General features: G+C 41.1%; 1 protein-coding gene across 1 annotated transcript; it reads right to left on the bottom strand.

The window, feature by feature from the left end:
• Nucleotides 1–941: 941 nt before the first annotated feature.
• Nucleotides 942–10,635, bottom strand: LOC131996828 (uncharacterized protein K02A2.6-like). The gene is made up of 2 exons (XM_059366865.1): nucleotides 8,200–10,635; nucleotides 942–1,013 (listed from the first exon to the last, which is right to left on the bottom strand). The coding sequence occupies exons 1-2, from the start codon at nucleotides 10,633–10,635 to the stop codon at nucleotides 942–944; spliced, it is 2,508 nt and encodes an 835-aa protein (XP_059222848.1).
• Between the last annotated feature and the right edge of the window lie 3,906 nt (nucleotides 10,636–14,541).

A 14,541-nucleotide genomic window follows, 5' to 3' on the forward strand; every position in this document is an offset into this window, starting at 1 on the left:
CATTTCAATCGGATAAGAATTGCGCACGCTAGAGGCTCAAGAAGTCAAGACCCAAGATCGGTTTATATGGCAGCTATATCAGGTTATGGACCGATTTGAACCATACTTGGCACAGTTGTTGGATATCATAGCAAAACACGTCATGCAAAATTTCGTTCCAATCGGATAAGAATTGCGCACTCTACAGGCTCAAGAAGTCAAGACCCAAGATCGGTTTATATGGCAGCTATATCAAAACATGGACCGATATGGCCCATTTACAATACCAACCGACCTACACTAATAAGAAGTATTTGTGCAAAATTTCAAGCGGCTAGCTTTACTCCTTCGGAAGTTAGCGTGCTTTCGACAGACAGACGGACGGACGGACGGACGGACGGACGGACGGACGGACGGACGGACGGACGGACGGACGGACAGACGGACGGACATGGCTAGATCGACATAAAATGTCACGACGATCAAGAATATATATACTTTATGGGGTCTCAGACGAATATTTCGAGTAGTTACAAACAGAATGACGAAATTAGTATACCCCCCATCTTATGGTGGAGGGTATAAAAAGTAGAAATCATAGAAAAGTTGATTTCGAAGTCTACTCAACGTTGTTGTACTTTTTAACTTAAGAAAATTGTTGCCATTTCAAAGTATTTAAAGAATTTTTAATTCGTTTCTGAATGAAACGTCATTGTCTTTTTTAATCAAACAAAAATTAATTAAGTAAAAGCCATTTTTATTTGCAGACATTTGGTTGCCATATGTACTCCTGTAAATACACTTTTCGTACGACGGCGAGTACTTTTTATTATAACCTTAATCATAAAAGCATTCTTAATCCTCTCATGCCCGATGTTGCGTATATGCAATATTGTGTTTATGGGCGTCTAAGTACAGCTATTTTACATATTTTTCTTTGATTCTTTCGCAAAAAGATAGTCTCATGTGTTGTTTAAGCTTACAGCTGATAAGTTGGCAGTCAGCTGTGCACGGGTTCGGTTAGTAGCTATTATCTAGGGAGTGAGTTGACAAATTAGTTTTGGAAAAAAACCTTGTTTTATAAGAGTGTTAAAAAAACATGAAAATCGTTAACTCATCCTAAAAAAAGTTGAACAACTTAATTAAAAGAGGTAAATGAGTAAGATAGTAAGATATACAAATCTGGACCGATCTGAGGCAAATTGAGGAAGGATGTCGAAGGGCCTAACACAACTCACTGTCCCAAATTGCGGCGACATCGGACAATAAATCCGCTTTTTATGGCCCTAAAACCTAAAACCGAGAGATTGGTCTATATGGCAGCTATATCCACATCTGGACTGATCTGTGCCATAATACAGAAGTATGTCATGGGGCATAACTTAACTCACTGTCCCAAATTTCAGCAAAATTGGATAATAAATGTGGCTTTTATGGGCCTAAGACCCTAAATCAGAGGATCGGTCCATATGGCAGCTATATCCAAATCTGGACCGATCTAGGCCAACTTGATAAAGGATATTGAAGGGCCTAACACAACTCACTGTCACAAATTTCAGCAATATCGGATAATAAATGTGACTTTTATTGGCCTAAGACCCTAAATCGGCGGATCGGTCTATATGGGAGCTATATCGACATATAGTCCGATATAGCCTATCTTCGAACTTAACCTGCTTATAGACAAACAAAGAATCCGTGCAAAATTTCAGCTCAATATCTCTATTTTTGAAGACTGTAGCGTGATTTCAACAGACAGACGGACATGACTAGATCGTCTTAGATTTTTATGCTGATCAATAATATATATTTTGTTTTTGTGTTTTTGATGACCAATGTGAATATTTAATGTTTTTTTGTTTTGTTGATGGGCTTTTTTGGTCAGGTTGAGGATTTTTTAAATAAAACAAATCGTTTTCATTTTTTCTCTCGACGTTTCGTTGGTTATTTTTTCCAACTTCATCAGGACAGAGTTTATTGAAGTTCCTGTTTAAAGTATTCTTGTATAAAGTATATGTTTTGTATTGCTTAGTTTTTTCATTTAGACTTACGATTAATTTTACATCTTCGTTGAATTACTTATATTACTATAAAAACTGGACACCACGACACAGAAAATATAATAATATAAATAATTGCACTTTGAGGGAAGTATATAAAGTCTAAACTTATTACTAATATCACAGAACAGTCGTTTTTCAAGTTATTGCAATGGAATACTGCAGCTTAGTGTTGTCTTTGTCTTCTTTGGTGTTTATCGACTCTTTAAGTCTTTGTTGAATCCGTAGGCTCTCTAATGTGTATCGCTTGTTCTCTATATACACATTATACACAGTATACGACGTCGTATACGAAATTACGTGTGATGGAGATCAACAAGAAAAATGCAACAAAAAATATGTGGGAACCACCAGACGCACACTAGGCACTAGGTTGGCTGAGCACGAAGCCGACATAAGAAAAGGGAGACAATCGACAGCACTAGCACAACATATAAAAGAGAGCGGACATGCGGCAAACTTTAAGACAGTAAGAGTACTTGACAGAGAGAAAATAGAGAACAAGCGATACACATTAGAGAGCCTACGGATTCAACAAAGACTTAAAGAGTCGATAAACACCAAAGAAGACAAAGACAACACTAAGCTGCAGTATTCCATTGCAATAACTTGAAAAACGACTGTTCTGTGATATTAGTAATAAGTTTAGACTTTATATACTTCCCTCAAAGTGCAATTATTTATATTATTATATTTTCTGTGTCGTGGTGTCCAGTTTTTATAGTAATATAAGTAATTCAACGAAGATGTAAAATTAATCGTAAGTCTAAATGAAAAAACTAAGCAATACAAAACATATACTTTATACAAGAATACTTTAAACAGGAACTTCAATAAACTCTGTCCTGATGAAGTTGGAAAAAATAACCAACGAAACGTCGAGAGAAAAAATGAAAACGATTTGTTTTATTTAAAAAATCCTCAACCTGACCAAAAAAGCCCATCAACAAAACAAAAAAACAATAATATATATACTTAATAGGGTCGGAAATTAATATTTCGATGTATTGCAAACGGAATGACAAAATGAATATACCCCCATCCTTCGGTGGTGGGTATAAAAACCGTGTCCCATATAGTCATGATGGGTCATATGTCCACTTAAGGCGTTTTTGGGGATAGGGTGACCCCCTATACTTCGATATGATTTTGTATGCCAGATTCGCAATCTTCTATCAGGTGTTCATTTGAGGCCCATAGTGAAATGAACATCAAATATGTCTATTTGGGGGAACTTTGAGGTTGGGCAGCCCGATGGGTACTTAGACCCAAATTTTAATAAAATACCTTTCACTTGATTCCCGTATTGTCCCGTAGAGGACTGACCACTTTTGATTTTGGGTGGTATTTTTGGGTAACGGCGAAGGGTCCGCCCCCTTCGGAAATCAACAAATTATAAAGCCTATTTCTACTTCCTGACATTTTCGCAATCTACTCCCGAATACCTTTCTTTTGAGTCCCATATTGTCATGGTCGTCCAAAAACCCTATTTTAGGGGGTTTTGGGTTTTGGGCGGCCCCCCAGTTACTTTGATCAAATTTTTATACCCTCCACCATAGGGTGGGGGGTATACTAATTTCGTCATTCTGTTTGTAACTACTCGAAATATTCGTCTGAGACCCCATAAAGCATATATATTCTTGATCGTCGTGACATTTTATATCGATCTAGCCATGTCCGTCCGTCTGTCTGTCGAAAGCACGCTAACTTCCGAAGGAGTAAAGCTAGCCGCTTGAAATTTTGCACAAATACTTCTTATTGGTGTAGGTCGGTTCGGATTGTAAATGGGCCATATCGGTCCATGATTTGATATAGCTGCCATATAAACCGATTTTGGGTCTTGACTTCTTGAACCTCTAGAATGCGCAATTCTTACCCGATTGGAATGAGATTTTGCACGATGTGTTTTGTTATGATATCCAACAACTGTGCTAAGTGTAGTGTATTACACTATTATGTTAAGAGAAACAAGCGGCCTTGTAAGTATTCAAATGCTTACTGTCTTCTTTATTGCAAATCAAAGCTGCAAGAACTACTAATGAGAGCTTAGTACTAAATATATGTATAAACAGGTGTATGTGTGTATGTGTCTATGAGATACATCAACTTATGACAACAGATATGAGAGAGAGTGTTAAGATGTTAGAATGTTAAGATTTATGTACAATGTATAATTGTGTATTAGAGTGGTACTTAACAATTAATACTCTATATGCTCCTCCTAAAGCTGATAATAAATAAATGATTTTATATTGAAAATACATAGAAAATTGTAATTGAGTTATTTCTTTACAACTCTACCTCCCTCTCGTGGTCTGAGCTCCATTCTAGTGAGTGAAACATCCTCATTCATTTGCATAGGAACAGGTTCAGATGATGATGTGTTGTTGTTATTAGTTGTTGTTGTTGTTGTAGCAGTTTATTGTGTACTATCTTTCGTCTGCTTGATTCTGTTGAGTGTCAAGACCCAGGAACTCCGCGACTAAGATGGAGTGCGTCCACAGGGATCTGGGTCTGAGTCGAGTGGGTCTGGCCGGGCAGTTAAACAGGTGACGTGTATCGTGCGGTCCCTGGTTACAGTCGGGACATACATCTTGCACGTCGGCATCAATCCTAGCTCTGTGAGAATTGAGGCGGCTGCATCTGCCGGAACGTAATTGAGCCAGAATCACTCTGGTTTGCCGGGGGAGGTCGATTTCTTCGGGTGCAATGGGTGGCGGTCGTTCTCCAAGGACTACATTCACCCGGTAGCCAGTTAACGCGTCTGCTACCGTGTCTGCATGAATGTCGTTCAGACCCGCTTGATATGCCGCTTGATCTAGAGGTTCTCTCTTGTAGCGCTGGACCTCACGCTCTAGATCATGTAGATCTACCTTAAGGCTTCTGGGCGGTGGGTATCTATCCACAAGATGATGATTTGGATGGTTTCTGCGATAACAGCCCAAAAGGTATTGCTTAGACAGCATGTAGTTATGTCTTCGCACTGGTAGGATCTTTGTTTCCTGATGGAGGTGGTCCACATGAAAACTGAGGAGGCAGCCCGTCGCAGTTCGGAGGGCGGCATTCTGACAGATCTGAATATTATTCCACTGCGTGTCACAAAGCTGACGTGACCACACTGGCGCTGCATAACTTACCACAGACCGGCCAATTGCTTTGTACGTGGTCAACAAGGTTTCTTTGTCTGCACCCCAAGTGCTGCCAGCGAGTGGCTTGAGGACCTTGTTTCTACTTTTGACTTTATTGCAGATTGCTGTGGCATGTGGGGAGAAAGTGTAGGAGCTGTCAAATGTGACGCCAAGTATTTTGGGACACTTGATGGTCGGAATCAATTCTCCATCGACCATCACAGTCAGCTCAGAATTCACCTCACGCGTATTTGTAGTGAACAGTGTGGCTGAAGATTTGGTGGCGGATATCTTCAGATTTCTTGCAGCGAAATATGAGGCAAGCTCGTTGAGGTAGACGTTCAACCTATCGCAGATGTCATCAATGGGTGGGGGGCCTGATGCCAAGATCGTACAGTCGTCCGCAAATGATACGATCTCTATGCCGTCTGGAGGAGGTGGGATGGAGGATAGGTAGAGGTTAAACAGAGCCGGAGATATCACACCGCCTTGGGGAACTCCCTGTTTCACTCTACGGTGTTTTGACTTCTTATCCCTAAATTCCACAAATGACTGGTGGCCACACAGATAATTCGCGACCCAACGTTTAAGGCCTGGCTGGAGGGACGTGTTGGCGATGTCCTCAAATAATTTGGCATGGCTGACCGTGTCAAATGCCTTCGATAGGTCCAATGCCACGAGGACCGTCCTATCACATGGCCTGGGTTGATTGAAGCCACGGCAAATGTGTGTGGTGATGGCATGCAAAGCTGTTGTTGTGCTGTGCAGTCTCCGAAATCCGTGTTGATGCTCGGCGAATGGAAATTCTCCTACGAGGCTCGGGAGGAGTAATGCCTCAAGCGTCTTAGCCACTGGTGAGAGAAGGGAGATCGGTCTGTACGACTCCCCCAAACTCGGGTCTTTACCAGGCTTCAGTAGCGGGATCACTCTGCCCATTTTCCAGACATCGGGAACTATAAGAGTGTTCAATGACAGGTTAAGGACAGTGGTAAGGTACTCAACTCCAGGTAAATCCAGATTCTTCAGCATCAATGTAGAGATTCCGTCGGGGCCCAACGCCTTGGAAGATTTGGCGCCACGGATGACATTCGTAACTTCGCCCACGGTAAATTGTGATGGCTGTTCATCGGCTCGGAGACCACGAATACGGCGAATGGCTCTCCTCCTTGCCCTGTCTCTCTCGGGATGCACGATAAATTGACGGTTGAACAACCTGGCGCATCTCTTCGGATCAGTCACGGTTAACTCGCCAAAAGTGACTGAGGTCCTGTCGTCCCGTCTACCGGGGTTCGAGAGAGACTTAACAGTGGCCCACAATTTGCCTGCACCGGTGCCTAAGTTACATTGCTCCAAGTGTTCCAGCCACAAATTCCGCTTATGTTCGTTGACTACCCTGTTTATTTCCAGATTCAGCTCGCTGATTCTGGGGTTAGCGGGGTCCATAGCACGAATCCCATCACGCTCGTCTGCGAGTACCACTGCTTGCGCCGGGAAATTGGGTCGCACTTGCGGTATTCGACCGGCTGGTATAAAGCGAGCGGCTGCTGCGTTGATGATGTCTCGGAATTTCCTCTCGGCCACAAGCACATCAGAGGGGGGTGGCAGTTCATTGAAGCGGCGATTGGTATACTCTCTGAAGCCAGTCCAATTGGCCTTCTTGTAGTTGATGAACGTTCGGCGCTCAGAGGTTATGAAGTCGGGTGGTCGGTCGATGGTGAGGATTATGGGGAGGTGGTCTGACCCCAAAGAGATGACAGCTTGCCAGGATACGTCACTCAGGAGATCAGGGGATGCGATTGAGATGTCTGGCGAGCTGCTGCACCTCCTCGTAATCCTAGTGGGGGCTTCCTCATTCACCGTGCAAAACGTGGAGCTATCTATCTGCTCTGCCAAAGCTATGCCACGCTGGTCGTTGCCTAGGGGAGAATGCCATGACGAGTGATGTGCATTGAAATCCCCCAGAACCAGACGACTATGGCCAGATAGCAACCCACTTATGTCGGGGCTGTAGGCCTGGCCATTAATCGGGACACAGCTGCCAACCGGCGGTATATACACGTTGTATATCTCTATCTCGGCAGTACCAGACCAGACTGCTACCCCCATACATTCCATGTATGGGTCACTAGCGTCAAGCGCAGGCGAGATAGGTCTATACTGCACGGAATGGTGTATAACGAAGGCCAATCCCCCACCTCCACTCCTTGAGCGATCCTTACGTAGCACATTGTAGCCGTGACAACTGTGCAAGCTGCAGGTGTTAGTCAGCTTTGTCTCCTGGATCGCTGCGACCGATATGCTCTTACGACTCATAAAATCTACAATCTCATCAATCTTGCCTCGCAGTCCATTGCAGTTTAACTGCAGGAACGATGCATTTCCCGACACTGGCCTGGCAATAGTAGGGCTAGGGTGCTGTCTTTGCATAAATTGCCGTACGGGAGAGGTCGGGGGGGTCACATAGTCCGACGACGAGGACGCCGAAGGCGACGACGGCGACGCTTGTGACCCACTGCTGGCTATGTTCGCACAGCACCTAGCGACATAGCCAGTATGACTATACTCCCGTAGCGAAGTTAGGCCAGAGCAAGAATGGAAATGTACCCACTCCAAGCACCTGTTACACCTCACCGACACTGACCGATGATGAAGGCGGTTCTGGCAAACGGAACAGAACCAGGGTCCGGGGTTCTTTTCAATCCCGGCACGGACCAAAAGCATACGGAGAAGGCACTCCGGGATGTGCCTCTCCCATGACGAAAAAAGACGAACACGTACACTGAGGCGGCAGCCCTTGCCGATGAAGATTCCATCGGGTCAATCCGGATGGAATCTTCATCGGCTTTTGGTCCGTGCCGGGATTGAAAAGAACCCCGGACCCTGGTTCTGTTAGTTGTTGTTGGTTGCTCGATTGGCTGTTGTTGTTGTGTTAGATTATGACCACGAATTTGATCAAGATGACGTTTGATGACGTTGTTGTTGTGAGACAAAACGCAGGAGTAAGATTGTGGACCTAGTTGCCGTTGAATTACTGCCTTAGTCCAACTAGGTTTATTTGGATTTCGATAATCGCGTACTAACACAGTTTCACCTTCACAAAAAAACTCTTTGCGATTACCGTTGTGATGAACTATGTTGTTGTCTTGAGACTTAAGTATGTTTTGTTTTGTTGTTGGGGGTTTTAGAAGACTAAATCTGGTTTTCAGTTTCCTGCCAAAGAACAGCATAGCTGGAGATTCAGTTGTTGTGCAATGTTTCATGTTTCTGTAATCCATTAGGAAACGACATAATATTTGATCCAAATTGGCATCTTTGTTTTGGTCTAAATTTGCTAAAATAGACTTTTTAAAAGTTTTGACAAAATTTTCTGCTTGACCATTTGTGGACGGATGTCCCGGAGGAGTCAAGACATGTTTTATACCATTTAAGGCCAAGAAATTCTTGAATTCATATGATGTGAACTGTGGTCCGTTGTCACTAACGAGCGTGTCAACCAAACCATAGCGTGAGAACAGTTCTCTCAGCTTTCTAATTGTAAAAGCAGTTGTTAAATCTTTGGTTTTAAATACTTCGACGAATTTTGAAAAAGCATCGATGATAATGAAGAAATGAAAATTTTTAATCGGGCCAGCATAATCAATGTGTATTCTGCTCCACACAGAACCATCAGGCACCCATGGAATTAGGCTGCTCTTTTCCGGGCTGGATTGCAATTTTTGACAATGAATACAATTCCTGATTAAATTTTCGATATCTTTATCAAAACCAGGCCACCATATATACGATCTAGCCAAAGCCTTTGTTTTTACAATTCCCAAATGGGAACGATGTAATTCTGTTAAGATTGCAGATCTCAGTTTCTCTGGAATTACGATTCTGTATCCCCACAGAACGCAATCATTTTCGACAGAAAGTTGTGTATCTTTTTCACGATATGGCGTATACAAATCATCTTTTAAATTGTGCAGGGTTCCACTTGCAATACATTCTACTACTTTTGACAAAACAGTGTCACGTCTCATTTCACGAGATACAGTCTTGAAATTCAAGTTGAAATTTTCCTCATTTTCTATGAAATTTATATAGGAATATTCAATATTATTGCTCTCAACATTTCTTTGGGGCATTCTAGAAATAGCATCAGCTTCATTTTGCACTCCCTTAACATGTTCAACGGTGTAATTAAAACCGGATAAAATCAGTGCCCAGCGTTGCATACGTGCTGAGGCCATCATAGGCAAACCTTTATTTGCACCAAAAATTGCAAGTAACGGACGATGGTCCGTTCTTAGTACAAAAGTATTTCCAAGTAAATACTGTTTGAGTTTTGTTACACAAAACACAATCGCCAACGCCTCTTTTTCAAGTGTACTATAATTTTTCTCACTTTTTGATAATGCTCTTGAAACAAAAGCAATGGGCTTGAGACCATCCGAAAATTGGTGAGATAAAATTCCTGCTACTGCACTATTCGAAGCATCCGTTGTTAATAATATTGGTAATTCAGGGTTGAAATGGACCAGAACCCGATCTGAAGTTACAAACTTTTTAATCAAATCATACGCCTGCTGACAATCATCCGACCAGACAAACGGAACGCCCTTACCCAACAAGTGGTAAAAATGAGACATGATTTGCGCAAAATTCTCAATAAATCTGGAATAATAGTTCGCCATACCAACGAAAGCTCTTAATTCCGAAACATTTGTAGGAATCGGGGCAGAAATTAAGCTCGAAATTCGATCATTATTTTTGCTAAGTCCATTTTTATCAATATTAAAACCCAAATACGATATTTTGGATTTGAAAAATTCAGACTTCTTTAAATTCAGTTTTAATCCAGAACTTTGTAATTTTTGTAGAACCAAACGCAACGTACCTATGTGTTCCTGCATATTTTTACCAGTGACTGTAATATCATCTTGATATACTACAACATATGGAATTCCTCTGAATAGATTTTCCATAGTTTTTTGAAAAATAGCTGCTGCTGTCTTAACACCAAAAGGTAAACGTTTTACTTTTAAAGTTCCAATGTGCGTACTCCACGCACACAACAGTTGGGAATCCTCATCAAGAACAAGTTGATTGTAGGCATTCGACAAATCAAGTTTAGTGAAAAGTTCACCACCCTCCAAAGAAGCAAAAATTTCTTCAATCCGAGGCAAAGGATACTTGAAATCCTCCAAAAACTTATTAATTGTGACTTTATAGTCTCCACAAATGCGAAAATCGCCATTTGGTTTCGAAATTGGTACTAAAGGTGTACCCCAATCGGAGTTATCTACTGGTTCCAACACACCAGTCGCAATTAAATCGCGTAATTTCGCCTCAATCTTGTCTTTCCAAGCCAAAGGGACAGGCCTTGGTTTACAAAATACAGGTGTTGCATTTTCAGCAACCCTCAGTGAAACAGCATTGATATTATATTCACCCAATTTTTCCTCAAAAACCTCAGAAAATTCCATTCTCAACTGCTCGATCACGGAATTTAAATTTGGGCAATTTACATTGTTCACTTGCAGCAATTTAAAGTTGAAAGCACGTAAAAACGAACGTCCAAGTAATGGGGAATTCTGCTCTCAAATGCCTTTCATTTGAGTTCCATCAAGCTATGATCGAATAATATTCCCATTTGGGACTTATCGGGGATGGGGCGACAATATATTGCTTGGACCTATTTTCTTTGTCATATTCGTGGTCTACTCCCGAATACATTTCATTTGAGTGCTATATTGACATGTACGTCCAATACGTATGTTTGGAGTAGTTTTTGGGTTTGGGCGACTCCTTGGATACTTGAATCCAAGGTTTTCTACCACATTCGCATTCTTCTCTCAAATATCTTTCATTTGATTCCTAAATTGTCCCTATCGGTTCACTTTTAATTTTGGTTGGCCTTTTTGGGGTAGTGGGGGAGGGTCCTTCCAACGTCAACAAATTACATAGCCTATACCTCCTTCCTAACCATATGCGTAATCTACACCCCAATACCTTTCATTTGAGCCCTATTTTGTTATTATCGTCCAATAAACCTATTTTAGAATGTTTTGGCGTCGGGGCGGCCCCCCATTAACTCGAACCCGTTTTTATACCCTCCACCATAGGATGGGGGTAGACAAATATCGTCATTCTGTTTGTAACATCTCGAAATATGCGTCTGAGACTCCATAAAGTATATGTATAAATCCTTGATCATCATGTCATTTTATGTCGATCTAGCCATGTCCGTCTGTGTGTCGGAAGCACGCCAACTTTCGACGGAGTAAAGCTAGCCGCTTGAAATTTTGCACAAATACTTCTTATGAGTGTAGGTCGGTTGGGATTGTAAATGGGCCAAATCAGTCCATGTTTTGATATAGATTTCATATAAACCAATCTTTGGTCCTGACTTCTTGAGCCTCTAGAGGGCGCAATTCTTACCCGATTTGAAATTTTGCACGTGGTGTTTTGGTATCACTTCCAAAAACTGCGTTAAGTATGATTGAAATCGGTCCATGTTTTGATATAACTGCCATATAAACCGATTTTGGGTCTTGACTTCTTGAGCCTCTCGGGGGCGCAATTCTTGTCCGCTTTGACTGAAATTTTGCACGTAGTGTTTTAGTACACTTTCAACAACTGTGTTAAGTATGATTCAAATCGGACCATAATCTCGTATAGCTGTCATATAAACCGATCTTGGATCTTGACCTCTTAAGCTAATTCATTCGACTTGGCTGCAATTTTGCATGAGGTGTTTTGTTATGACTTCCAAAAACTGTGCCAAGTATGGCGGAAATCGATACTTAACCACTGCCACTTCCAACAACTGGTATCTTGACTTCTTGAGCCTCTAAAGGGTGCAATTCGCATCCGATGTGGAAGAAATTTTGTACAATAGCTTCTCTCATGAGCTTCAACACACGTGTCTAATATGGTCTGAATCGATCAATAGCTTGATACAGCTCCTATATAAACCTATGTCCCGATTTTACTTCTTGAGCCCCTACAGGGCGCAATTCTTATCCGAATGAACTGAAATATTACACAATGACTTCTACAATGTTCAGCATTCATTTATGGTCCGGATCGGACTATGACTTGATATAGCTCCAATAGCATAACAGTTCATATTCATTATTCTTTGTTTGCTTAAAAAGAGATACCGCGCATAGAACTCGACAAATGCGATCCATGGTGGAGGGTATATTAGATTCGGCTCTGTCGAACTTAGCACGCTTTTACTGATTTTTTAAATTAAAAACTTCAAAACGCCATCTGAGACTGAGTTCTGTATGTTATTGAGAATTTATTTTTAGTTACTCAGGGCAAATAAAAATAATATGATAAAACAAGTAAAAGTGTGCTAAGTTCGGCCGGGCCGAATCTTATATACCCTCCACCATGGAGCGCATTTGTCGAGTTCTTTTCCCCACATCTCTTCATAGGCAAAAAGTGATATAAGAAAAGATTTGCTATGCTATTAGAGCGACTTCAAGATATGGCCCGGTTTGGACCACAATTAAATTATATGTTGGAGACCTGTGTAAAATGTCAACCAATTCCAATAAGATTTGCGCCCTTTGGGGGCTCAAGAAGTAAAATAGAGAGATCGATTTATATGGGAGCTGTATCGGCCTATAGACCGATTCAGACCATCATAAACACGTATGTTAATGGTCATGAGAGAATCCGTCGTACAAATCGGATAATAATTGCGACCTCTAGAGGCTCAAGAAGTCAAGATCCCAGATCGGTTTATATGGCAGCTATATCATGTAATGAACCGACTTGTACTTTATTTGACATAGTTGTTGAAAGTAACAATAAACAAGTAAAAGCGTGCTAAGTTCGGCCGGGCCGAATCTTACATACCCTCCACCATGGATCGCATTTGCCGAGTTCTTCTCCCGGCATCTCTTCTTAGGTAAAAAAGGATAAAAGAAAAGATTTGCTCTGCCATTATTATATTATTACATGTTCGGCCGGGCCGAATCTTACATACCCTCCACCATGGATCGCATTTGCCGAGTTCTTCTCCCGGCATCTCTTCTTAGGTAAAAAAGGATTAAAGAAAAGATTTGCTCTGCTATTATTATATTATTACATGTTGGAGACCTATGTAAAATGTCAGCCAATTCGAATAAGAATTGCGCCCTTTGGGGGCTCAAGAAGTAAAATAGAGAGATCGATTTATATGGGAGCTGTATCGGGCTACAGACCGATTCAGATCATAATAAACACGTATGTTGATGGTCATGAGAGAATCCGTCGTACAAAATTTCAGACAAATCGGATAAGAATTGCGCACTCTAGAGGCTCAAGAAGTCAAGATCCAAGATCGGTTTATATGACAGCTATATCAGGCTATGGACCGATTTGAATCATACTTGGCACAGATGTTGGATATCATAACAAAACACGTCGTGCAAAATTTCATTCCAATCGGATAAGAATTGCGCACTCTAGAGGCTCAAGAAGTCAAGACCCAAGATCGGTTTACATGGCAGCTATATCAAAACATGGACCGATATGGCCCATTTACAATACCAACCGACCTACACTAATAGGAAGTATTTGTGCAAAATTTCAAGCGGCTAGCTTTACTCCTTCGGAAGTTAGCGTGCTTTCGACGGACAGACGGACGGACATAGCTAGATCGACATAAAATTTCACGACGATCAAGAATATATATACTTTATGGGGTCTCAGACGAATATTTCGAGTAGTTACAAACAGAATGACGAAATTAGTATACCCCCCATCCTATTGTGGAGGGTATAAAAATAATTGAATTACTTTTTTAATTTGATTAAGTGATGATTATCTCTTTATTTAAATAATTTTTTTTCTTTTATCCAAGAATTGGATTAGAAGAAAGATAATCTAAATCAAATTGATACTTTGAGAATTAGATAGCAAACAACATATTAAGCATTGCATATTTGAATGCAAAGAGACAATAAAGTGATGGCTGAAACTAAGAAATTTTTCAATGTTTTTTAATATTTGTTAACGTTTTTCTAAGCACAAGTTTTGCTATATGTTTGCTAAAGTTTATTTACAGAAAAAAAAGAAACAATTTATTCCAACAATGTCTTTCAAATGTTTGAAATTTTATTATGCGATTATTTGTCATGTGTTCGAAATAGCGAATTATTTCCTTCTCACTTAGACGTTTTCGTCCATTGTGATACTACAGGAACAGAAGAAGGAAGACGCCTTCTTGTTCCTACAGTTGAACCATCCAGATAGCTTTAAAAAGCCCAAAATTTTGCGAATGTTCACATCCGCTAAATTTGACAGGTACCCAAAGAAATGAGAAGCTAAAGCGGAACTCCTTCTGACTGCTTGTGCGGGACACACACACACAGCTTCTGCAAAAGTTGCTG

The sequence above is a fragment of the Stomoxys calcitrans genome, chromosome 1 (assembly GCF_963082655.1).
Source record: "Stomoxys calcitrans chromosome 1, idStoCalc2.1, whole genome shotgun sequence".
Lineage (NCBI taxonomy): Eukaryota > Metazoa > Arthropoda > Insecta > Diptera > Muscidae > Stomoxys > Stomoxys calcitrans.